Here is a 27,800-nt window from a genome sequence, read left to right as displayed (position 1 = left end):
ATAACACCTTGCTGCCCTGCTTCCTGCATACCTTTGCTCAGCAAGGGCAGTCTCTTGAAATACAGGCACTCACATGCCAACACACCAAAGAAAGGAATCACCACTTACCATTGCAGCTGATACAATTGCTACAAACAGGCACAAACGGGGGGGTATCCAGAGGCATTTACCTCTCGCTGGGACTGATGCCCACCTGCAAGGGCTGAACACAAGGACCACAGGCATCCTTTGGCTGCCCAAAATCCGTGGTGGCAGAAAGACCTTTGGGGCTTTTGGTCCGTACTGTGCCTCCTAAAGGAGCTGCAGAGAGGGTGACTTGGGGATGGGATAAGGGATTTGGAACCAGGGGATTTGGTTTGTATTCCTGAATCATCACAAACTTCCCTACATGTGTTACTCCGCCACTGCGCTCCTCATTTTCCTACTTACCAAAAATAGCTAGTAATATTTTGGTATCTCAGAGATGTTAGCTCTCCAACATACGTATCCGCTCCTATGTTTTAAAAGCGTTTACAAAACACTCAGTGCAAACACAGAGCTCCACAAGGCTTAGTCATGCAAAATGCAAACAGCGGGGACCACTGAAACGAAATCCAGGACCTCATTCACATGTAAAACCTCTTGCTCCTCAAGGACTCGGTCCTTTTCCTCTGCAGCCCCCGAGTAGTGAAACTGAAATCTCATTCATGGCACTTTGTGCCACCTCCACTGCACAGGTGGCCCTGCACCTGCAAAGGCATCACATGGCAGAGCCGCATGGGAAGGTCTAATTCGGCTTTGCATCCTTCTGAGCCCCAAATCTGTGTTTCAGAGGGTGACTGCAGCCTTATCTGCAATGAGGACTTGGCAAATGGAGTTTGGTGAAATGGCACAGCACACCACATTAGGAGACTGACTATAAATCAACAGATTTTGGCTCCGCTCCTGGCTCCGTCACTGATTTGCCATGGAAACTTGGGCAAATCTTTTACTCTCCCTATCCTTCATTTTGCATCCCCATAATGTAAAGATAATGATGCTGCTTTGCAAGCTCTTTTGAGATCTTGAGATGTTAAGTGCTAAGTGCATTTTATTAACATTAATAGCACCCAACCGAGAGGATGCTGCATAGCACTAGCCCGGCTGTCCCCAGAAAACAGATTGGTGTGGGGAAAGTGTGCATTTGTTAAGCAGCTTAGGCATTGCTCATTCCCATAATACTTCCACAGTACGCAGGAACAAGATCTGACCTACTAAAACAAAAAGCAAAAGCGCCATAAGGAGAAAATTTCTAACGTGACCTGTCTGTCATCTTATTTCGAGCCCAGGAAAACTTTGGGATTTGCTAGGGATTATCAGCAATTCTGCGTGTGGTTATTATGCTCAGCCACAACCACACCGCTCACAACTTGCGGTGGAGACCACTTCCATTAGCAGGCATTAATCACCATTTGATACACTGCACTCCGGCTATCACTGAAAAGATATTTAGTAGATGGACTTAGTTATTTCCTATCACACTTCCTATGTGACTCAGTTTTAAAATAAACTAATTGTACTGAATTACACTCCAGCTCTTATATTTACAGGATCACAGTATACCGCTGTATATTTATTTTTTTTAAATGCCATCTGACATGATTTGTTATTTTATGCTTCAATTTCCAGTATTTCTGCTCAAAGATGTATCACAACGTACGCAGTCGAAAGAGTTATGAAGATTATTAATGCGTGTTTTTTCCTCTGCTGGAGATAGAAGAACTTTGTTGTGCATGTTATAAAATGTTAAATATTAGAATTATTTAAAGTTAATAGGATGCCAAAGAAAATGACTAATAATACATTACACAATTAGATGCCTTTCATATTAGTGAATCCATTAACAAAATAAAATACATTCAAACAGAAGAGTTCTGATTTGCAATTTTTAGCAAGGATTGCCCATGTGTAAAGCTAAATTATTTATTCTTTTTTAAAAAAAACGACTGGATACATCAGTCTGCAATTATTTGCATTATGTTTGAATGCTTTATCATGTGGTTCTGATTCAAAAATACGTATCTCTAAGTTGCTTTAGCATCTTCATTTGTGCAAATCGTTAAACACGGGGAAAAACAACAACAACAAATGTAACAGTTTCTTCCTCCACATTCAGCAGGACAGCCGACGAGACCACCACAAGCCCTTGGTGTTGCTCTGTCAGCTCTTTCAGTTGTCTGTTATCACTCTTTAACCCAGATGTCCTCACATAGAGTTTCACATCTCTGCCGCACCCTCCAGAGTGTGCCCTTTTTTCTAGATATGGTCAATTCTCTCCTTTTCCACCCATATGGGTCTGAAGTCCGCAATCATGAAGCTTTGCCTCAAGTTATCCAAATGCCACTGCGTGCTATTTTTCTGAGCAATGGCTACAAGTTTGAAACTGATTATCCCATCTCCTCAGCTGGTATCATTACCATCCTTGAATTAACATTAGCAAACATGGAGCTTTTCTTACAGTAAGAACCAGCTTTTAGCATCAAGGAGAAATGATCTTTCACTCATTTTTCTCTTTGCATCAGTGCTGTCTCTGACACCAAGAAACTTACACCAAGAAGAAGCCTCCTTCTCCTCCTCCTCACATCCATCTCCCCTTCACTGCTGCTATCTACTTAATTAAGCCACTGTCAGTCTTCTGTATCGTAAGCACGTAATGTTGGTTGATAGAAATGTGTTTTGAAATCTCTGTTTGTTTGTTTTCTGGTTATCTAATTACAGAAGGAAAAGAGATTTGTTACAGCAAGAAGTAAGAGCCTGGCAATAGTACTACTTTTTCAAGATATTTTTCTGGCCTTCTAACAGCCCACCCAGTCCAGATTTCACATCTTCTGGGATTTAAAAAATGTGATGAATCCAATTGTGTCCAAAGTTTGGTTACACCATTTTAAAACTCTTTTCAGGTCAGAGATGCCTTTTACTATGATTTTTGCTCAGCTTATGTGAGGTAAGGAATGCTCTGAGCCGGGTGGGGTTTGTAAGGATTTTGGCATTATCTAACTCTAGGCTATGATCACCCCAAAATATCTCCTGTCCAGATACATCACAATGTTAGCACAGACTACTGCTCAGGGATGAGCCAGATCTCATGTTATACCAGCTAGTAACAGGGAGAAGAAGAGAGATGTACAAAGGATTATAAACAGATTTGGATGCATCTTGGCCACTGCTTGTGAAGAAGGAAGGCAAAAACATAGAACATTTGCCCACTTATGTTAGGCATTGCACATCTTTATCATTAAAAAAAACCCTACAGTTACCTTATATTAAAAATATCAGAAACTATACAGAATAAAAACGATGCACACAGATCCACGGGTGGATTTCAAAAGCCATCATTCTCAACTCACCACTTGTCCACACCAAGAGGTCGGAGTATTACCATAGAGATTTGGGACAAGAAAAAAAGCAAATAAAATAAAAAAAAAAACACCTAAAAACCAACTCTTTGATCTTAAGAGATCTGAACAATCTTTGTTACTTTTATTGACAACAGACACACTGCAGACTGAACGGTGTTAACATTCAGATGAGAGCTGAAAACTCAAGCGAGAGCAATGCACTGTCCTCCCTTTCAAGTCTCTGGTACCATGGATAACTTTGAAATTAAAATACAGTGTGACTAAGTATTTAAATTAATATATTTAATAAGCCCTACAATAATAATTCTAAAGTGAAAAATAAGGCTTGGGGGAGAAGGAGTAGGGAATAATTTTTTTAATATTTGTAATATGTATATTTACAGAACAGCTGGGTGCACTTTTTCTACACCAGGATTTTTAAAAGCTCATTAAAAACACTTATTTTGCCCACTAGATGCGCATAATAATATACACAGTGTTTTTAAATAAAATAAATTGTATCATCTATTAAGGAAAAAGCCAGTGGCGTAGTCAAGAAGATTTGACTCCTTTGCCTAAATTTAGCAATCTAATACTTTTTTTTTTTTTTTTTTAATGCTCCAAGACATCCCACCTGGGTTCTAGCTCCTAGTCCCTAAGGGCAACACTCTGTCAGCCTTGTGAGGGTCAATCTGGTACTCAGTATCCTCTCAAATGGCACTAAATACCAATGATTAGATAACTGAATCAAGTCCAAGATGTCCAAAGAATGTATTAAGGGAAGATGCTTTCCAGGAGTATAATAGTTTGCTCATCCAAAAATTCCAGAAGTTACTCAATAATACTTTAAAGAAAAAAAAATAGACAAGAATATTTCATTTTAAATTAATATAAATTGAAGAGTTGTGATTTGGGGATTTAAGAAAACTAATTTATTTACAGCAAGAATATATTTCTAAGAAAGATTTTACCCATCAATAAGACAGAATGAGACAGTCAATAAAAAAAAGCCTATCCACAAGTGACAGTCAATAAAAGGGCATAGGTTTCTTCTTAAAAGAAATAGATTCCAAGGACTTTTGAAGAGATACTTCAGTTTTCCTCCTTTTCATTTTTTCCCCCCTTCCTTGATTTTTTTTTCCCCTGAAAGTTTTCCAGATTAGTCCTCAGTGCTGTTACCAGCGCTCTTAGCTCTCATTCTCACTAAGAGAACTAATGGAGTTCACCAGTGAAACATATTATGAAAGTGTGCCCTTGCCTCCTTCCTCCCACAAATCACTCACTACATGTATGTATCACAGCATTTATGGTTTTCCCCATTCACAGCACACAGAAGACCACAAAGAGAAAGTCAAATTCTATTGCGTGGTAGCTTCTCACCCCATGCCACTCTACATAACATCCTTCCCCATTCAGTATCATACTATTTGTTACAAATCCCATTTGTTGGCCACTATCACATACAAACCACAGAATTACAGATAATGATCACAGAGGAGAAATACATCCCAAATATTAGGCCATCCCATGATTTGTAAGACACTGCTCATGACCAACTCTAAGGAGGAATTATGCAGTTGAGCTTCCAAGGACTTCCATCTCCTTGCCGTGCAAGATCATCCCCTTAAAAATAGTTTTGATGCCCTCTTCATATAATGTATAAATATGCCTGGCAACCATAGAGATTTTTTGCACCATTCTAAAAATCGTGCAGTTAGTAGATTATCCTGTTATAAATTCTAGCAAATGGTTTGTTACTTTATTCGTTTTCCTTGTTACTTCCGAGCTCTATGCAATGGCGTTTCCCATGTTGCATTTCCTACAGCATAATTATCAGAGCAACAAACCCAAACAAAAGTCACTCAGGACAATTGCAGAAATTACCCCCAGAAAAAGCAATCCCTTGTTGGACCGTGCAACACTACAGTCATCAGTGCCTAAACAATGCTTCTTGGGGAGCTATCTAGAAGTTCTTCAAACTCGTTGAAATGAAACTAAGCATAAAGCTATTGTGACGCAAATAGTGCTGTGGTTAGAAGAGAAAGAAAAGGCATGTCTTGAATGCTTGACGGTACAATACATGCCATAAAATCCATGGTATGTCTGTGGCTGACCACACTAACCTAGTTCACCGTCTCTTCTCCCCCCATTCAACCAACTTATTCATCACACTGTTGAAAAGAAAGCATGTGACAATACCATGGAGTAGGGGAAACTCTGCTGTGTCCAGGGCTACAGATTGGGAAGCTAAGACATGCCAATCCAATTTTGTTTATATTACACATTGAGAATTAAAAAGAATTATATTGGAAGAACAACATCCTAGTTCTGTCATGTTTTTTGTGTGTGTGTGTTTTAATTTGATGTATATTATTAACAAAAGAATGCCAACTTCGTTCGCAAAAATCTGTATTTCCATTGGGTTAAGTTACCTCACTTGCATTTACAAATCAACATTTGGGTACTACAGGTTTTTTTGTTTTTTTAATTTTTATTTCACCTCTCACTGAAAAGAGAAAGTTAAGTTGTGGAAACCACACCTTCTGAAAACAAAAAGAATATTCTCCATCTTAAAATAGACATTCAGTGACAGAGAAAAAAATGGACGCGCCCACATCAGCAACACATACATAGTAGTTGGGAAATCAATTAATATAGGCTCGATTACAGCATTTTGTTGTCAGAATTTTAAAGCTTGAGGGAAAATTAAATAAAAAAAATTCTTGGCTACAGCTTGGCATACGCAGGTCTTAACCTAGAAACAAGCTGTTTTATAATTATTTCTGAAAATTGCTTCAGTCCATTTTATGTTCTGTGATTGCCTAGAAAGTGTGAAAGAGGAAGAAAAAAAAAACCTTTTTTTTTACTCAAGGCTTTCAAGACATTTTGGTTCTCGGCAAGCAAGTAACCCAGTTTGAGCCCGATAATTCCACTGTGAACTCTGGAGCACCATCCTGGCTTGCACACAGAGCCCAGCTGCACAAAGAATGCTTGCAGAAGCAAGGAAGGCTCCACTGCCTGGGTCACACGTGGGCTCGCACACTGAGGAAGGCAGAACATCACCGAGGCTCTGGGGTCTAACCAAGACACATTCACACATTTCCCAGTGTATACATGCATGCCTGAAAAATGCAATCACTAACCTCCTAAAACTTCTAAAAATGCATGAGAGGGCAGGATACAGTGGGAAACCTCACTGGTGCATATACACAAGAAATTAAGGACCGACAAAAGGAAAGATGATTGCAAGAGAGAACCAATCCCTCCTATTTTTTTTTTTTCCTCCAGTTTTAAAAATGAAGCACCTAACAATCCCGTTGAAGCTTCATGTCTAACAGGACCAGAGCTGCTGGCTGCCTTTGAAATGGATGTGCTGGGTCAGTGTGAACAGTTGGGTATTTCTTGAAGGGGAGTTTATTTCTTTAAAGTATAATAATAATAAAAAAAATAGGCTGCAAAAGGGAGCAGCTTCCCTTCCCCTAGTCCGTTGTATTTTCAGTTCTTTATTTCTTATTTTCTTCCTCCCCATTCTCTCTTCTAAATGCTTGCTTCAAACCTCCCCAGCCCACACGTGTTGACCCAGCAGCTTCAGACCCAGCAGCTTCAGTCCAGTTCTCAATACCACAGGCTCAGACATTTGGTCCCAGCAAGCTCGAATCATCAGCAATAGTTTAAAAATAACAATAATAATTAAAAAAATCCCAAGATTTTGTTCCTCTTTTCTCATAGTTCATTGATAAAGAACATGACAGTAAGGTTGAAGAATCCTGCTGGTTAAAGGTATCATCCTTCACTGCTCATATGGTCTGGGCTCTTACTTGTCAATTAGATTAATCCAAGCCGTTTTAGAACAATAAATATAAGTACAGATGGAATACAAGCATATTGAAGATTACTGCTTTTGATGGCTGCTGTTTATTAAATCAAAAATAATGTTGCAATGAGGATTTTGTTGATATTTGAAAGGGAAAGGAAGAGTAAATAGGAATTAGATACTGCTTCAGAAAAAAAAAAACCCTCCAAAACAGCCTATGGGTAATAAAAAGGCACTGATTTTTTCTTAGAATGCCACCTATGAGCTACCTTTAGAGAGGGGATATGGCACCTATTAACTCAAAACACTAGGTATGTTGAAATCCATAAAATTTCCAATTACTGCTTCAGAATTTATTGTGCACATATGGAAAATAATACTTGTAAAAGAGAAAGGGGTTTGTGCCTGGTGCTGTCAATACTGTGAAGGATGGGGTGATTATAAAGCAAATTAACAATACTTTTAAATGTGCATTCACTTATCTTTCCAATTAAATCCTTGTTAAACAACTGCACAGACAGTAATGGTGCTTCTGCAAAGCACTGATCAAGACAGTTTTATTGTAATTTTTACTCTGTAACAATTAATCAAGTAGGCATTTTCTTTATTATTAAATTATTTAGTTAATAAATATTCACAATCAATTCACATATTTGTGGTTTACATTTTACTTTTAATTTTTCTTCAGCTGAATTATAGTCTAGGGTATTTTTTACAGGAGAAAAAAAAAAAAACAAAAAGCAGAGGTGGTTTTTTTTTTTGTTGTTTTGTCAAAACGTTATTGGTTAACCTGAGGTGATGTCGGGGAGTACAGTCACCTTTTCCCCCTCACTGTAGTTACAAATTCAGATACCTTCAGCTGTCCTTTCACGTATTCCCTACAATATGTGCCTCTCCTCAATAACAATCTCCAGCCTCTGTACAAATTTCTATCGCCCCCACTTCGGTACATAAGTAGAGTAAGCGAGCAGTAAGAACGCGGTAATTGACCTTTGGATGGTACGCGGTGTTTTGCAGTTAACACGTAAGGTATTGCAAATGAAATAACAGGATTCAAAGGTCATCCGTACTGCAAATACCAAGCATTTTGCAAACAAAGCACCGGATATAAAGACAATTAGGAACTCTCTTGTATTATGTATGAACCAACACTCGCTGAATGAACCAATAAGTATTGAAATTTGTATTTCTATGGTTAGTTTCCCTGAACATATATGCATTAGGATAGAATCGCAGTGTTTCAGCAACATCTTATGAACCCTTTATAGCTCCATCTTTTTCAGTTAATTTAGTACTCATGAAAATTGCTTGTTTGACAGTCCTAGAAATTGAGTGCCTTCCCAGCCACCCAGCAGACTGGTGCAGGAGGCAGACAGAGCCAAGCTTCTATTTCCTCCCTCACCGAGGGTCTCTGGGCTTCAAACACAGAGGGCAATAGAGGACGTGCTGGGACAGAGATGAGGGACAGTGAACCACAGGATTTAGCACAAGGAAGGTCTTACCCCATTATATCACCGTGTGCAGCAGCATGACAGCTTAGAACAGAGCTGGGAGCACACCACAGCTTCACACCCTTCCATTCTGACCCCCCTTAGGAATTAAGTACCTTGTTTTTTCCTGCTTTCCTCGAGCACTTTCTGTATCACTGTTAGCCTTCCTCAGCAGCTCACAAGCTCTCTTTTTGGAATGCATCTCCCAGCTGGCTTCACTTTCATGTTGTGCTGCATCCCTGATTACAGACTTGCTCCCCAGGGCCCTAATGAGCCTTAACAGCTCTGAGCAGCCCCACCTGGGCCCAGAGCCCATCTCAGCCCCATCCTTCAGGCCAAACCAATTGATAAGGTCAGCGGCACCCTTCTGCCCAGGAAACATCACCGTATTCTGCATGGCTTAGCAGACCTATGGGCAGTACCTTATCCCTTCTCCTACAGGTGTGAAATAGATGAACAGCCTTATAAACATCTGTAATGGCCTTAACTTACTGCGCTTCGCTAAAAATCATCAAAAGTCTTCCAGACTTTACATTCATTCCCCAATGAATTGAGAAGTAGTACTATATATATATTTCTAAGGTTGCAGGTATTACGTCTAACAATACGAAAAGCACAAGATTGTGTATCTCTGACAATTAAAGAGGCCTTTGCCACAGGTTTACAGCCAGAAATATTAAAATACAGCTAATCTACTTTCTAAAAACACAGTTCTTCCAGCACTTTTAGACAAAGAAAAGTATGACTGTCTCGGTGTCACCAGTGGTCCAAACAGCTTGTACCGCCTTGATTCACTGATTTGAAAAACGATGACTTAGAGTTTCAAAAGTGCTGAGGGATGTTATAGCCTGGTCCTCTTATGATCAACTGATCTTTTCAGCTCTTAATGGGAAAATAAATCACAGAGAAAAGATAATCCTGTTGCACAGAAGTAAAAAAGGTGTGATGTCAGGAGACTTTTATAGAAAAAGAAAACTCCATGAAAGGGAGAAAGTAAATAAGGTAGTTTGTTCTGCTGATGCTCTCGTTGGCAAGGTCAAAGCCCTTTTCAAGGGGCTGCGTACCTCGAGAAATGGGAATGAAGCAAACTGTATTCAGAGAATTTTAACAGTGAGCGGTAAAGACGTGAAACATAGTTTTCCTTACCTTCCAGCTCCCCCAAAATGTAGGACTTTAAGGCTCCTCTTAGATTTTTACTGTTCTTATTTCTTCTTTAATGATAAAGCTGTCAGTTGCTGGTTTGTTTTCCTTTCATATTCACCAGTTTTCTGTTAGTTCAGTTTTGATACTACATTAACTATATAGAAAAAGGAGCCAAATAAAGCCTTGCTATATTCTAATTAATGACTAGTCTAATAAAAAGGACTTTGATATGGCAGCCAGCCTAGAGTCACTTCTATGATCTTTAATTTTCAGTATGATACATATTATTTATATCCTATAAATGTAGGTGTAACACAATAGCAGAACGAGCAGGAAGAAAACAGCCCATTAAGTATTTGGCCTGCATAAGAACTGATTGCACAGTCAATCTCCGCAATGTAAATAGGCTTTTTTAGAACATTTGTTTGCATTTATAATTAAATTAGACTTGCACTAAAATGAAGATTCTCTATTGGAATGTTAAGCAGAAAATCTTATTGAAAAATACTGCCTTCCTTGTTACTTTGGTGAGTTCATGAAACACTATCTGAGATCAGTGCTGTCCTCTGCGTCAGATGAGCATAGGAGCGGGACATCGGGGTGTGCCACTATTGCCCTCCCGAGCTCACATTAAATAAACCCCACTCCCCCCATCTCCCCACTGTGTTTTTTTCCAGGTACAGGTTGCCCCTGTGCTGCATGTAGCTAATCCCCCGGAGGAAAGATGATTAGATCCCCTCCTCTCTCCTCTCCACATCCCTTTGTTGCCTAACCAACTCTTTGCACCTACAACTTGCCACTGCTGCCTGATGGGCCTCCCAGGTAATCTGTGGATCTGGCTGTTCTGAAATCCATTTAGGGATTAAGAGGGACTATGAAGTGGGTGTATATCTTCCAGTCAGCAGCCTGGAAGTCGGGGTAATATTAGCAGGATGCTAGCACACACACATCCACGTCTGTAGAGCCACACCGTGACTTAATGGGCTGTTCCCTGCCTGCAGCTTTCTACCTAGCAGAGAGAAAGGACGCTATTCAAACAAATGAAACTGTGGCCTGTGATTTTAAAGCCATTCTTTGTGCCTGAATTGCTTCTTGAATGTTCTGATTAACAGCTACTAGATTATTCTTTGGGGGCTGCAGTGCTCGACCCTCTCTTTTCCCCTCATATGGTGTCCCTGGGGAATGCAAATGTGGCATTGAAATTTACAGCAGAGCACCTTTGGCATATCTGCTGTGTCTACCTGAGGAAAGGCTAACTGCAGACCTTGCCAGATATTTGTATAGCTGAGATTTTAAAAGACATGTGAGGGAGCTCGGATGGATAATTTTGTTTCCCACTGAAAATCTATTTCACGATGATATAAAATGCATGACTGCCTTAGTTGTATCAACAAAGACTAACAAAAGAAACAATAATTACCACAACAGATAACATGATAAAATGGTACTCCAGGAGCACTATTTCTCTTTGAATTTTCTTTGGTCACTCAGTAGGTAGATTTATTGCAGTTGCCCTAACTAGCCTGTGTCAGAGTGGTTTAATGTACCATTAACATCACCTTTATATATTCATTTCTCACAGTGGTATAAACCAGAAGAAAAAGGTGCCTGGTACCTCTGCACTGCAAAAAGACAGCTTAGGCTTCTGTCTAGCTTTACAGCATCAACCCATCTGTTTTAGGGGAAAACTTGAGCGGTAACGTTAACCTCAAGTACGTTAACCTTTGGATGCCATGAGACATGATAGACAGGACCATTACTTTTATGGCAGGTTTTTTTCCTGTGCAAAGTTCCTGGGGAGTGAAGAAGGATAGAAAATCCTGGGTTTGCTTCTCTGTCTCCAAACAAAATACAGTGCACAGTTACTTGGAAGCACAGGCAGACTGCATTATCGACGCACAAATACCCAACAACTATAAATCTAAGGGAACCCAAGTATCGAGTCAAAACCATGAGGCTGATGATTTATTCAGTCTCACAGAATTTACTGGCATAAATACTGATTCCTCATAAAGTAGAGTTCAGCCGCCAGTTTAAGCCAAAGACAAGGCTGCTCTGGAGCACCTTCGTTAACAGATGTAAATGTGGGCTTGAAAGTGAAAATCATGAAAATTTGGGGGTCAAAAGTCATAGTTTATGCCTGGTACAAAACTAATTGAGGAACTAGTTCTCCAACTGTTACTGTCTCCCCCCAGGAAAACCCCATAGCACCATCATATACATTGCACAATATTTAGCAGTTCTGGTAAAAGTCTTCAGGCAACAATAAAAGAGTGAAGAAAAGGTAGGAGAAAAAGTTGCAGCAGCTTTGCATGTGTACTTGATTAATTCAAAAAGTGCATAAAGTCTTGAATGCAATTTAAGATTTGATTCTTTTCCTAATTTCTGAAAAGCTTCATTTGTTTTTCTCATTAAGTAGGATCAGGAGGTTCACTGTCATCAATGATATTTGCTAAGCTATTAAATGCGAATATGTTTAGTCTGCCAAGAGGAGCACACTGTTCAGAGAGGTCAATGTATTTGTCATGTATCCTAATTAGCTACCAATAGCAGCTTCCACACCTGTAACATTATTTATTGATCAATTTTAGACTTATTTAGCTACATCCATGAAAACTGTTCTTTCGTATTTGTGGAAATATGTTTATTACATGTGGAGTCTGGGGCAATGCATTCATTAACTAAAACCATAACACAACGGTTAGTTCTAATTTTGGTTCTTAAGTTCCCCAAACATTCATCTTTCCTCTTCTCATTTCCTGGAATCAATTATTTGCCTTATTGAAATCAGAGGTAAATCTTCCACTGACTCTGGCAGAGCTGGGACGCTTGTTTTAGCATTTTCTTTTCAGTTCTTTTCAGCACCTTTTTCTCTTTGTCTGTTTTCCTTTGGATCTCTGTTCTATTTTTGGTTTTGTTTAGCTTTCAACATCCAAACAATCTGCTATTTTTTCTTTTATTCTTTTTTTCTTTTTCTCACTTTGATTCTTTGGTTTCTACATACGCTTTGTTTTTTGCCACCTTATTTCATTTATCCATTTCCTCCTTCTTTTCTGTTTGTTTCTCATCTACTGTTTAACTACTGTTTTCCTCTGCTTACTGTGCTGTTTTTCCTCTCTCCTAACTGATGGATTCCCTCTGTGCAATGTCTTTCTACCTTCCCTTTCCTCTCTCTTCCAAAACACAACTCATCATTCTATGCCACCAATGTATAGCAGATTCTGAAATTCTGTCATCTGAGACAGTTAAATACTAAACAAAACATTACCAGGGTGGAGGAATCACTTACCCTGATTGACAACAAATCGTAACTTCTGTATTGTTGCCAGATTGCCGCTAACTCTGTATATTCCATCAACTTCTAGACCTGAAAGAGAAACACACATTTCATTTTAAATCATATAAGTATTTTTCTTTGTATGTCTGTCAAGGAGCCAGAAGCACCCTAACAAGTATGAAGAAGTGCAGAGTAGCGAATGACTGAAAAATAATCCACCTGACAAACACCGAAGTGCCTCCCGCCTGATTACGACAACAACGAGAAATAAAAGTGGTAGATTAGCTGAAGCGAATACAAAATACCTGACTGTAATTATCTTGTAATTCTGTCAGCAGAATACGATTCTGCAAAGGTATTTGAGAGTGACGGGAAAGGAAGAGTGAATTAGCTCTTGTGTTCACGGAGAAGGGTTGTTTGGGATACAAACGACAGTATGTTAGCCCTGCTGAAACGTGGGCGCTGCTCCTAATGGTGTATATTAACAGGGGAAGCTGCTCTGTCTGAGGCCTGAGTTTTTCAGATGTGAATATCTGAGGCTGTGACCTTTCTGAAAATTAAGTGGTGCGATGCCCACTCTGAAATCATGACGTGTGTAAGACTACGCACAACTACAGCTTCTCTACTATATTCGTCATAGCAGATCAGACGAGTTTGAAGCTAAAATTAAATATCCCAAATAGCACATGCCCTGGAGTACATTTTTTCATTAATATAGGCCATCCTTTTCAAGGACAACCTGACAGTCTTGTTTCTCCCTGCATATCTACTCAAGGTTTATCTTCTAGGTGAAACTAGATGTCATACTCCCTTTTGTGACATATTATCTCCTACAGCAAGCTCTGCTGATATGACTGTTTAAAATAGCACTTCCAGCCCTAGTTGCATAGCTGTAGCACTTCAAAGCACGTGGGAACTACTCTCCTTTCCCTGGAGAATTAGCTATTGTGCAAACAATGACCAAAATGACTATACGCTTAAGAACTGAAAACTCAAAACCGTACACTGTCACTCCACATTTAAGACTTGCAAGTAAACAAGAAGCTAAGAGAATCTACACCAAACTCAGTTTTTTTTTTAAGGCTACTCATCACTTACAACACAAGTTTTAATTAATCTTGGCAAACAATTTCAGAGAAAGCCTTCCTCTCGGAAAACATTAATTTGTCAAAACAAAATGGTTTCAGGAAATATATCAGTTCTGACAGTGTGTCTAGTGGGACTTTTAACTATTGCAATTCAGGGTGAGGAAAAAGGAAAAAAATGAAAGTACAGGAAAAAGTGAAAAAAAGCCAAAATACATCGCAGAAGCCCACTTGTAACTGCACTCAAATAGGAGGGAACTGAGGTTCAAGTCATCATTTCAAAGACACCTGCATCATGCCTTGGCAGTTGAGTGACACAACTTCAATGGACTTCAGTGCTTGAAGGTACTCCTCACTGATTGTGAAGAATTAAAAAAAATAATAATAATTTACAAAAAAAGTGGTGCGCTGTTTTTTGGGGGTTTTGTTTTGTTTTCTGTCTCTCTTTACAAATTAGAGTTTTTGTCTATAATGCTAAGAGTATCCTGACTTTGTTTACAGTAAATAACTTATCCTAAAGAGGTATAGAAATTCCATATGATGAATTTGTTATCGGTGCTTCTGATTAGACAATTTTCTACCCTGCACCTGTGGATGTCCTATAACATAATACTGAAAGCGATGATTCATTTGAGGAAGATCTCCTTTGGTTACAAAGGGATAAATAAAAAGTGTATTTAAGAGAAATCGAAAAGGCGTTGCTAATGAAGCAAATTTGGAGGTTGTATATTCACTGGGTATATAACATATGACCAAATGAAAATTACTAAAATATTTAAATAGTGGAATTTTCTCCTAAAATGGAAGAGTCTGATTGTATCTTAGCAAGGGGAAAATGAGAGAGCAAGAGTAAGTCCAAGTTTAGGAAAGTGGGACTCTTGTTGGTAAGGGATTAAGATTTGAAATTGTAAAATTTGTCAATGGAAAAAAATGTAAATTGAAGGCTAAAACGAAAAGTAAAGAGGAAAAAAGTAAAGAAACAAGGAAAAAGCCCCAAAACAGAATGTTAACTTTTGCTTACATCTAACTCAACTTGGTTCTCAATCTTCTGGGGTTTATGGAAATGAAAGCAATACTTGTCACTGTGTGTGAAATAGCAATGTCTCACATTAATAGCATCAATTTGGAACAGCTCAACCCCCTCAGTATGAAACTACATAAATTATCCAGACCGAGTGAAAATGACAAACTATGTTGTAAATTGGAGGATATTACATCTTGCAAAATGATCTGGAGTATATAAGTGAATTATTATTGTTATAAATTTACTTTGGTCCAGAAATGAGTTCTGATTAGCATTTCATTTGGACACTATGCAATATGGAAGAAAGAAAAAAATCCAAGAATATCAAACCAATTATAGTGTTCACGTGCCATCAACTTTCTGCTCCAAGAACTTTGAAAGTTAAGCCAAACCAAACCAATGTAAATTGGTGGATTTGGACATCCTTTTCATGACCACAATATCTTAGCTGGATTGTTAACAACTTATTTTGGAAATCCAATTAGGTGCAAATGAGAGAGAGAGAATGAGAAAGAGAAAGAAAGAGAGGTGACTTCAGAGTTCTAATGTCCTGATTCTGTGAGCAAATTTCAAAGAAAATTCACTTTTATGGGCACCTCTACCAAGAACAAAATCATCACTGCACTGCTGTCAGCATTTCTTCACGGCAGCCTATAAATACTTAGGGAACAAGATGAAACAAAAGTCTTTTCAGAGTTTTCTATCTGGTGTTGGCATTCAAGTATAGTGGTAAAGAACATTTCAGGAAAATTGTTCATTATAATAAAGTCCAATTGCTTGTTCACTATAGGCTGACTTTCTTATGCTTTGGAGTGGGTTTTATCAGAGATGAATTATTGGATTTTGCCCTCGAGGAGAAGAACTATTTTATTTGCTTTATATCACAAACTCCAACTTTGTTTTTGTTTGTTTTAATGAGGAACCTGAGAATAGCATGAGCTCGCAATTAAAAACGGCAGCCAAAATCTTGATAAAGACTTCAATATGTCCATGCATCTAAATTTTATAAAGGTATAAGAAATAAAGCAAAAGAACTTGTTCAAGAATACATCAGTTTAACGCACTAACTACAGGTAAAGTGTTCGTTAAAAGGTCACACGGGTTGTCTTGATGGGAAAGTTAAAAGGCAGCCAAATTCAGGTTTGATTGGAATTCATGAGCAGTCAACGTGATATACACTCAGCAGAACTGTGCTGAAGGTCTTAGATGAGCACTTGTTCATGAGCATTTCTTGCACTCCTGCTTCTAGCCAAAGCACAACTATGCACACAGATCAGCATCAACTCCGATAGCAGCTTGACCTGAAACCAGGCAGTGCAGAAAAAGCACCAAATACATTGGCAAAATAAGAGTTTAGGTGATGTATTTATCCACGTACAAGTTTAAAAAGTTTGACTCTGATATTAGTTGAAGTTGTTCTGACGTTTTATGAGCTACCTTGAATGAGATGCTCTCATTAATTCTCATTTGGTGCAGAGAATGAATCCCTCTCCCAAATCTCACTGCATTCTGCCTAAGCTTAACATTTATTTGACAATATCTTAAAATTCAATAGAAAAAGTAATTGTGTGTGTACATGCAGGTTTTTTATTTTTCTCTGTTTTTTTTTTTAAATAATATTTAGAACTCAAAACATATAATCTTAAATGATACTAGGTAACTTCTGGCATAGAAACCCATGAAACCTCCCCAATTAATGCATCCTGAAGTAGGTGTGGTCCCCTGGCCTGCTAAGAGTTTTATAAAAGAAACCATCGTGCTGGATTCAACAACAAAGCAAAGTAAAAACTTGAAAAAAGGCATTCTTTAGTTAGTCCTTTCATTTAAAATCAGTTATGTTCAGGGCAAAAATATTGTATTTCAAAGGAGCCTATTATGCCTTCCCATAAACAGAAAGATCATACGTTTTAAAACTAAAGTATCATTATGTAATCAAGCTGTTGTATTATAAACTATTTTGTGGGCTCAGATGCCCAGGGCTATCTTTACAAATATTTCAGAGGTCATTATCAGGGTATGTTCTCCCTAAAACTTTAATTCTTTCCTCCTGTTTTCATATACATCTTGCCATAAATACCTGATTTACAAACATTTCTCAAAAGTTTACTAAGGGCACAGAAGTGAGACACGAAGTCATTTAAAGAGGCAGAATTGCATGAAAGCAGCAAATACACCAATGACAAGATAATGTGACTGATGAGAGAACCACCACAAAACAGCGTGCAACAAAAGTAGTTTTACAAAAAGATCAATATTTTTGTGCCATTAGAAGGCAAATCATGAGGAGTACTCATGAATAAATTCAACACGTTAAAATTCAATTTTGAAAGCACTGCATCTGGATTAGGTTACAAAAGGTGCCTGAACCTTCAGGTGAATACAGAAGCTAAAAAAATAATGGTTTTGTCTGACACAAAGGAAATTGGAGATGAAAACCACGAGAACAACAAAACAAATCTAAGATGCACCACAGAGAAAATAAGAATAGAAAGGCATCAACAACAAACAAGGAATACACGTAGAGTGAGGCGTGATGCAGAGGTGGTGTGGGTGAAAGATGTTTGACTCAGTAGACCTGGTGTGCAGCCTGAGCAGCTCGGGTTGAAACAAGCGCTAGCTCTGCTTGAACATGAGTACTTGTGTTCAACGTGGCTTTCAGTGGCAGAAGAGTTATTCTGATACTGTAGAAGCAGTAAGAGGGATGCATTTGGAGACTGGCTAGACTGACCTCAGTCTGAGACAGTCTACTTAAATAATTAATTCATGACTCTATGAAGAAATAACTCAGAGCAAAATATAATTAATCGTAATCAGCATGGTTTCATGGAAATCAGGATCTTGTCTAACAAACAATCATTTTGAAGGACTGGATTTTTGACAGGTCTGAATGATAAAGACAGTAGTATTGAAATAGTATATTTGGCTTTCCAAAATGCCTTTGACTCAGCACCACACAGCATTTTGACTAAAGCACTTGCACTCTATGGAATTATCAGGGCATGTTTTACATGGATTAAAAACTGGCTCAATGATAGACCTCAAAACGTTGTAGTTAATGGGATATATCAGTTAACAAGGTCAAAACTGGAAGAGTTTGGACGAGTGGAGCTCTCAGTCCAGTGCCATCTCATACCTCTACCAGAGATGTGAGCAAAGGTAACAAATCTCTGCTGGCATAGTAAGCAGATGACACAAGGATTAGGGAAGTATTAAATAATGATGAGGACAGGTAAAGTTACAGAAGGTCTGAACAGCCACCTTAAGCAGTCTCACTCACAAGCAAAACAAGTTTTCGTATGGAAAAAGACATCTAGCTCTCTGGACGTAGGTTGCAGAGGACTTGGGGGTTATTTTAGGTAATTAGTCGAATAGGATCTCCCTGTTCAATTCTACAGCAAAGAAGGCTAATCTGAACCCCTGAATTACAGAAAGAGGAATATCAAACAGAAGTGGAGAAGAGATTACACCCCTTCATGCACTGCAAACAGAATCTCCGCTAGAGCACGTTTTGATATTCAAGCAGATTAAAAAAAAAACATAAAAATGTGTATTGTATTAAAGAAAATATGGAGAAATGAACTCTCTATAGGTACTTTTCATGCAATTCACAGGTACTGGAGTCATGACCTCAGCGCTGCTCTCTATGGGAGCTGTGACAGGCAAGTCCAAATTGAAAAGAGCATGAACAAGGTCTTTTTCATATTATTAGTTCAAGACTGCATCAGACTTTAGTACTTTAGTAAAAAACAGTGGTAATGGGGGGAAAGAAAGGAGGGGAGATACAAACCAGTTCTTAACAAGCTAAGAAATGGGTCTATAGGAGGTGTCTGACGTGAGGTTTAGTGAATCTCTTTAGGAAATTAGCTAACAAGAAATAATCCTATGTTTGACTGCAATAATATCAAGAAGATGAGGGGCATTCCTACGTAAGAAGAAAACCTCATTTTTTCTTGTGGTAATAAGTTCAAGATGCAATGAAAGGAGAAAAGCTTGACTAAGATCTTACTGTTTTCAAGACCCCGTAGAAGCTGTTTAATGGAAGCAATTACACCACTGCATATGAGCATTACATACTGAGAATAAGTAACAAGTGAATATGATGGATGATATACTTCATTCTGTTTTATATCACTTGATGGTAGAATTTCTATGTGGATCATTGTATACAGATAAATTAGGGTAGCAACAGTATAGAGCGAGTGCAATTTGAACTAGCACACAGTTCACTGCTATGTGGGGCTGCTGCTTAATGCCTAAATCAAGCTCACTATGACTTCGTCTTCTCCTCTATTGTGTTGCTCTGTCTTTGAGATTCAAGAAGTTTATAGCTTAAAAGCCCCAGGAACAACAAGATGTATTCTGAAAGCTCCGTGCAACAAGAAAAAAAACTGAGCTTTGAAGCTACTCGTTTTGAATGAAACCATCAAACAGGCAGTGCCACTGTTCACTGTAATTTTGCCGTTGCCTCCAATATATACTTTTGCCGTCCGGATAGTCCCACTTCTTGCAGCTAAACAAAGTGATCTCATTGTTTTCCACTGTATTTTCTTTTAAACATTGGCTGGGATGATTGAGATTCAGGAATGTGGGAAAATGGATTCCCAAGCCACGTCCATCCCCTTTAATTCTGAGCTGTAATTTTTGGCTTGGCTTGAATCACAGTCATCACATTTCAGTCTGAATCTCTCTGTAAAGTGATCTTTCTTAAACATTTCTTTCACTCATCATGGGATCAGAAACAAAGCCATTCTAGTCTTTCAGCGAAACACTTACAAACGTCTCTTTACAGCGACTCACAAGAGCTGAATTTCCTTTAAAAATGTTTGAAAAAGAGGAGGGTTTTCATTGCCTGATTGTCCTCTTTGTGAATCTTGTCATCTGTATGCCATGAGCTACAGCTATTTTAATCTGTTTTTGTTTGCAATCCATTTGGTGTCCGCCCAAGAAAATGCAGGTGATTCTAATTAACTTACTGCTGAAGATGTGGAAAAATCTCAATTGTGCTACAGAAAATTATACACTTAAAACCTTCCCTCTATTATTTATAACGGGTTATTAATGAAAATGATTACATGAATATATTTACCACCTGATTCATCTTTGTTCACTTTTTAAATCGAGGTTTATGCTAAAGGAGAAAAATCCCTACCAAATACAGACTTCAAGTATACACATCGCTCACTGGTTTAAATGGAATGGTAGTATAAATGAAAATAACATTGTCTTATTTGATGCAATGCAGTAGAATATCTGAAATTAGCAAATGTTTGGAAATACTCATTCTCTGTCTGTAACACATTAGTATTTAATTCTGTGGTCTTTTTCTGATGTTTATTTGTTGTCTATTTTAATACCTCCTTCACCACTTCTATTTGTTGTCATTTGCTGCAGTTGCTAATTCTCATGCACGGGTTAGTAAGTCCATTCTGACCATTCTTACCTGCCTGGTACTGTGGCAATATCGCACTATGAATTCTGACAGAAGGGAATTTCAGGTAGAGAGGAGTCCTTTTTATGAGGATTGGTAGGCAATAAATACTAGCACTGAGTTTTTCCTGCTAGGTGAAGTTACTAATAGCAGTTTACCACCTTCCATCAGTTAGCATTTCTACTATTCTGTGCCATGCAATATATGCTATATAATATAATATAGTCTAATTTGAATGTGATGACAATGTGGATAATGTAGTTTAATTTGGGGAGAATTAAAGCCTGAATAAAGGTTATCATTTCAGGAGAAGCTGATGATGGAAATGTGACATGTTCGGAACAGCTGGGGATGTAATGTTGAGTGGCGGGAGAAGAGAGCCAAGGTATTTTATATGTTCAAGAAATATATACAACATTGCCATTTCTTACATCCCAGCTGTGCCTGTTAACTTCTGGAAACATGTAGAGCTAAGCAATAAAGCATACTTGACTGATATTTACTGCAATGTGCATTATAAGACATTTTCTACTGCACATTATGATCTGAAAGAGTTAAGCAACATGAAAAATACAGGCACAAGATTATATCTGTCATGGATGAAAATACTACATTTATGCCTCATTGTAATCCATTCATTGGTTTATGGACCCCGAGCCCTTCAGGGAGTGTCACAACTCCACATGATACTGCTGAGAGCTGTATTTTGCTTTTGGATTTCTGATTTAGCTGAAAGAAGTTTGAAAACACATGTAGCCTGACAACTCCCCATTGGCTACACAACTGAGGAGGGTCAAGAGCATAAACTATTCCAGCAAAAGCCAGCTGTAACTTATGATCCCTAAACTGGCAGAAGATCTGCTCGTTACAGACAGTAGCCTACAAGAAATTTATGCATTTTGCTAAATACTCCCACTTTGCTTAATCTGTGCTTCGTTTTGGGATCCATCATCACCAACATCATGCCTGTGTTTTTTGAGCAACATCTGAGTACTAAGGGAAATTGCATGTGGGGGGTCTATCTCTGCTCCTAGGACTATATATGACTTTCCCTCAGGTCCACAGACATCAGTAGGAGCTGTGGTTAAAAGCTAAGGGACAGACACAATTCTCCAAACATCCCCTACTCCCAAGGCTGATTTTAAAGAGAATTTAGTGCACTGTAGGGACAAATCTTTTCTCGTCTTTCACAATAGCGAGAGATTAAATTAGAACTCAGTAATGTCACCTCCCCATCCTGACCAGTACTGCTGTTATTGGACTTTTAACGGTTGGAAGTGGAAGAACTGTACACTTGGGCACACATAATCTTCAGCCAAAATGGGTAAGGAGCTTGTATTTTCTGGACCGTAGTACCTTTGCTTGGCAAAGAGAGTTTTTTGAGGGATAGTGACTGGGATAAGAGATTTAGGATGGAATAGAGATATTTAGGATCTAAGTTGAAAGTCACAGGAGAGCTTCTTCCATCATTCCTTGCTTTTTAGATATAGTTGAGGAGTTCAGATATGCCCTGTATTCTTCCCTCTAATGGATCCATTTTTACTTGACAGCTATGCTCGGTTCAAGCTCAGATGTCTCAAAGTTATCGTCTCCAGGAACGAGTCCTGCCTAACTATTTGTGGGCACTTTCTTCAGCCGAGGTGCATTGCAATGGCATTTGAATACGGAGTTTATCCACTGTAGTACAACAACAGTTAAAGAAATAGCAGTTAGGCACTTGACAGTACTTGTTTCATTGCATAATACAGAAGGCTGAATATGTTTCGTATGGTCAGAAATTAGACCAGCTTAATTCTGGATTTCCAACAGGAGGATAGCACTAGCAGAACTTTGCTCAAATAATGGAGTTTGGGCTCTTGTGTGCATCAAGTAACAGTGTTTACTTTTTAATATTATACTCTACACATCTGTCTTTCTATTTAGCATGTAAGTGGGAGAAAACATTTAAAAATGATTTTCTTTAGGCTGTGGCACCCTATCAGACACCTTGGGTGTTACAGCACATGCCCATGCAGGAACTCAGACTCTCTTGGAAGATAAATATAGATATGGCTATCTAACACCAACCTACTGAATTCTTAGCATTGCATATCTGACTAACATATAAGTGTGATAATACAAAGGTGTGTGTATGTATATGCAGAGATATAGTCTAATTTAATAATATCTTTCCCAGTGTACCTTGCACACATTTAAAGACACACTAATAATTAAGATCATGGGATTTCACTGACCTCCCTTACGCCTTGTTTGGTATGATAAACCTCCAGTCTACAACTTTTTTTGACAAGTGAGCAGCAAAAATCATATTTAGCAAATATGGCTTGGCAAGTATAACTACGAGACTATGACACTAAGTAGTAGCAGTACACAAAAAAGAACATTAATTTTATCATGACACAAGCCTTCCATGCTGACATATTTTTTTCCATTATTTTTAACTCTTAGCTGCAGAACTCTGTGGTTATATATCTTATTTTTGTTCTAATTTTCACCACATTTACTGTCCCAAAGAGGCTCAGGTCATTTAAAAGACTTCCTGCCTCCATTCCGTTTTGGCAGTCACCAAAGCAACATTTGGTAAGATGTGTAGTCAGCACATCTATGGAAAACACAGAAATCCTGAACTGGGTTACAAACAGTGGTAAGTACGAGAACTTAAGGAACTAGTGCATACTTTGCTACTTTGACAGAAGCCATTCCATAGACCATGGAGAAATGCTTTTCTTTTTATAGTTTGACAAGCATGCTATAGCATACTATATTAAAATAGTGCAAAACTCATATACGAATTCCTCAGGAACTTCTGAAAAGAGATTGTTTATGTGTAATCTGAGATGGAACAAATTTCTTTCTGCTTTCAGAAAAAAAAAAGAAAAAAGAACAACACTTACAAGGAAATACAAAATAATACAAGTAATATTATTGAAACATATCTGGGTCTTGCAAACAATAAAGAAAAAATACCGACTTCTGAGAAGAATAAACCCTATTCAATGGGAATAAAATGCATTGCATATCTCTTAGCTGACTTTTGTGTGATGTAAAGGCATAAATATCAGCATCATTTGATATTTTCATGGAAGATAATTATCTTAGAATTTGAAGCTACGGGAAGAATTTTTCTTTAAATCCTTGCCTCTGTATCTTAATTCTGAGTGCAACAAGGAGTGATGTAAGGAAGGTGGAAATCCAATCTCAACCCTTTTATTAGAGTTCACACAGACCCTCTGGTGTTTCTGAGGGCTTGGAAAGGAGAAACTGGCATACAGTGGTTTCCATATCTAATTTCTCTCTTTGGTCAAAATTCCAGTAAATACTAATGACTTTTACGATAGGGACATCCAAGAGAGTGGCACAGATTCTAACACAAACTCTTACTGTTAGCTGCGCACTTTGTGTTTTCAGTACATGACATTCCAGAACACAGAAATGCAAGCAAAATGAAGATAAGAAATGAAATCACTAGGAACAATTTCTGGTGTACAAATCCAGATTCTTTGCAAATGTCATCATATTGTGTCTGTTTGCAATATACCTAAAAAAATCATGTCTTTGCTCAGTGAGGGCAGAAGGGCACCTAAGCAAAATGCTGCATCACTGGATCTACCAGCACTATCAGAATAGCCCAGTTCACAGAGACAGGCATTAAATAAGCAGTTTGTGAACTCCTCTGCTATAGTGGTAATGTAGGAAAACCTGAATGCCTAATGACCACCCTTTCCAGAATCTGCCATCTTCCTCTCTGGATTTGAGTCTGGCTTATGGATTAGTTGGGATAGAGAATTTGAATGATTTTATTTTCAGTGGTAAATTAGCTAGAGTAGATGCTCAGCTATCTTAAAGTGAAAGCTATTTTCATTAGATATTGTACATTATCTTCCTACTAAGGTTTATTAAAAATATGTAGCACCTGATAATTTCACACCGAGTGAGTGACTGCTAAATTTCCCCCCTCTCTGCCTCCCTGTCTCTCTCTCACACACACACATTTACACACAAACAGAGGAATGCTTCTCGACTGCCAAACTTTGTGCCAAGATTTTGTTCAATTTAATCTCAATCATATGAGTTAGACGACCATGAAACAAAGTTCCTACCAAGTATGCTGACAGATTTTTAGTTCTAGTGGCTCCACAGGGTATCTCTTAAAGTACAGTAAGAAACTTTTCTTATTAAAGATTTCTGAGCTTACCCGTTTTCCATTTAAGACAACATGAGCAATATCACCATAAAGAACTCAACACTTGCTAACTGATACCATGCACTCATCAAAGTTATTTCACTTCTAAGTAAACAAAGAGCTGTGGTACCTCCAACACCATTGTGTGGTTGCTGCTGGCATGGGAAAGCCATGCGGTGGCAGCTGCTTTGGTGCGCTATGTCACGTAACCCCATGTCAGGACGGACAAATTGAAACATACGGTTTGAAATAGTAGGGAAAACATTTCCTGGGAGGATGGGGTGAAGAGGCATGGAATAGCCTGATCCTTACTTTTGAGGACTTTTTTTTTATTTTCTGGGAGAAGAGAAGTTGAAAAGGAGTCATCACTTTGCTGTTGTTTCAGAGGGTTTCATGGTGATGTTAAGAGCCTCAGTATCACCTGTAACGGTCCACAATATGGGTAACTGAGCAAATTTTTGTCCCTTTTTTTTTTTTTTTTTTGAAATCCCGAGGGAAAAATCTGCATATTTACATATCAGATCCAAACACATGAAGTTTAAGACCCTGATGCAACACAACACTGTGAAGAACATCAACTGACCACAAAATGGGACTTACTCACTTCCATAAAGAGAAGTGTACACTTGTTTTACTGAACTGTTCTCAGTATATCAGGAATTATGCAATGAAATGACTTATATCAATTACAAAGTAGAATAAACATGAGAAAGCAGTTCCTAGTAGCAATACTTGTATTGCAAGAATCTGAAGTACTTCAAATGTATCATCTCTGGCACCAGAAAAACAAGGTGCATAGGAGGCATTGAGAGCTGGATCAGTCTGTCTGGAGGTATTAGGGATCGAAGCGATGTGGTTCTGCTATGTTATAAAACAAAATGGCCACATTTTGCTCTCATTTACGTCTATGTCATTCCACTCAAACCAGTGGGCATTGTTTGTCTGTGTGAAGACAAAAAGAAGTTGGTTTGCTATGTAATTACATCCATGATCTGCAAGGATACTGATTAAAATAAAACAATCTGCCGAGCGAATGCACAACCGGAGGTCTTCATATGACTTGTTGATTCCTGGGGAGGTTTCTCATGCAGTAGCAAATTTAGGGACGATTTAGTTGCTAGATTGCTAGCAACATCAACTTCATAAATTGAGCGGAGTAAAATAAATTTTAGAAAAACTTGTCTTAAAGAAGAGAAACTGTTACCATAATGTCTCCTTTTTAAGCTGGTCTTGCTTTGCCCTCTGCCTTGCTCCTGAAGCTTTCTGTTGATACAATTTCTCTCACTTAGGCATCCATCCCATTAGGCTGCTATATTATACGGTTAAAACATTGATGTAACACAAGCTGCTACAGCAAATAATTGAAGTAATAAAATACAACTGCAGTTATTTGCTCTCTTGAATTGCAGGCAGAAAAAAGAAGACAGGATTTTTTAAACTGACTCCCTCGTGTTGCATACAGACAGCAAAACTTTTTACCTCCTCTTTTATTGCAATTACACTTTTTTTTTCCTGAAAAACATAGTGTAGCTGTAGTAATTTTTTATATTTTTAACAGGAAAAGTAATTAGTATACAGTATAGAATTATGCTTTCATAATTTCCTTTAAAATCCATAATTTTACTTTAAGGAGCAGGGATGCTGAAAGAATCTGAATGTACAACTACCTTTTTTTTTCCCCTAAAGGAACTTAATGGACTTAAACTTTTTTTTTTCCTTGTGAACATCTCTAGGCTAGACTCATTTTGCCAAGTGTTAGCCTAGAGTGTTCCATTAATGGCTGAACTGCAAAGTCTGACTAAATGGGGCTTGCAGTGGAAATGCTGCCAGATGCTTGTCTGTGATGGTACGTGCATTGTACTGGGACATGATGCCTCACATCCTTGGCATTTCAGGAGGATAAGAGGGGATTTATAATTATTTATTTATCTATTTATTTCTTTTATGGCTCAAAGGTGGATATCCTCAAGCGTGTGCTTCCTTCAATGTGACCAGGAGGTACATCAGGACCTTCATGTTCTCATTGGGACAGAGTGAGCACCAGTTACAGTCAGCTGGCTTTACATTTCTCTAGAGTTTTTGTTTCAGCATCTACACGTCAACTATTTGATTTACAAAGTGTATTAACATTATTTTAATATCGAGAAAATGTTGTTTGATTCTTTTTTCTTTCATAGGTTAAGTGGTTTCTTTTATTTATTATGTCTGTTGAAAAAGATTTTATGGAGAATTCTGAAGACAAAATGCCCTGTTTCCTTCTACGTGTTCACTAATAGATATATTATACAATGCTAGAAAAAGGCAAAAGGCCAAACTCATCTCTGGTGTAATTCCAGTAAAAGCAATAAAATTACCCAAGGCATGAATTTGGCCCAGGCATTGCAGAAGTTACTCCGGTGCACACTGAGTGTCTGCTTGTTGTTACTGGCAAGGCTTAAAATACAAATCCCCTTTTTTTCTCATAGAAATGGATACATCTCTCTGGAACAGATTAATCAATGAAACAGGTATCAGGTAGCTATGACAGATACAGCAACTGGCTCGAGTGCCTGTCTTTTTTATGGCTTCTTCTTCTGAGTAGCTGCTTTCAGAATTTTTAAATATAAATTTATTTTCTCTTTTGTGTCTTGTCATTGCAAGGCTCTTTTTTTTTTTCTTTTTTTTTTTTTTTCTGCTGTTGTCTCCTTTTCTCTAATTCGTCTTGTATGCTCTTCCGTGATGTTTCCTGTTGACACTTCTTGATATTTTTCCTAACTCAGAATGTGGCTTTCTAGCAGACACAGAGGCCCCAGAGTGAATACCCGTCAGAGCCAATTCTGACTTGGACCTCGCACAACGCTATTAACTGGCTCTTGCTCTAAGAAAGGTGGCTATAGTGGGATTGCCTGAGCCTGAAGACAGAACAGGGCAGAGAAAGCTTGCCAATACGTTTGCACTAAATTCAACTGCTCTTAATTTCTGCTCAGAAGAAGATGAGGAAAAACACAACATTTTAAATCA

At 38.2% G+C, this 27,800-nt stretch overlaps 1 protein-coding gene across 3 annotated transcripts in view; it reads right to left on the bottom strand.

Moving 5' to 3' along the window:
• ARHGAP15 (Rho GTPase activating protein 15) overlaps positions 1 to 27,800 on the bottom strand; it is a 317,669-nt gene that overhangs the window by 89,120 nt on the left and 200,749 nt on the right. For all 3 annotated transcript variants that reach the window (XM_021399416.1, XM_021399417.1, XM_021399415.1), the window contains exon 11: positions 13,093 to 13,170. In XM_021399416.1, the coding sequence (XP_021255091.1) occupies positions 13,093 to 13,170 (78 nt within the window). The remainder of the gene's footprint in view (positions 1 to 13,092; positions 13,171 to 27,800) is intronic.

Source organism: Numida meleagris, chromosome 5 (genome assembly GCF_002078875.1).
Source record: "Numida meleagris isolate 19003 breed g44 Domestic line chromosome 5, NumMel1.0, whole genome shotgun sequence".
In the NCBI taxonomy this organism is placed as follows: Eukaryota; Metazoa; Chordata; class Aves; order Galliformes; family Numididae; genus Numida; species Numida meleagris.
Note: the sequence above shows the minus strand (reverse complement) of the source record. Positions and strands in the feature narration are given on the sequence as shown.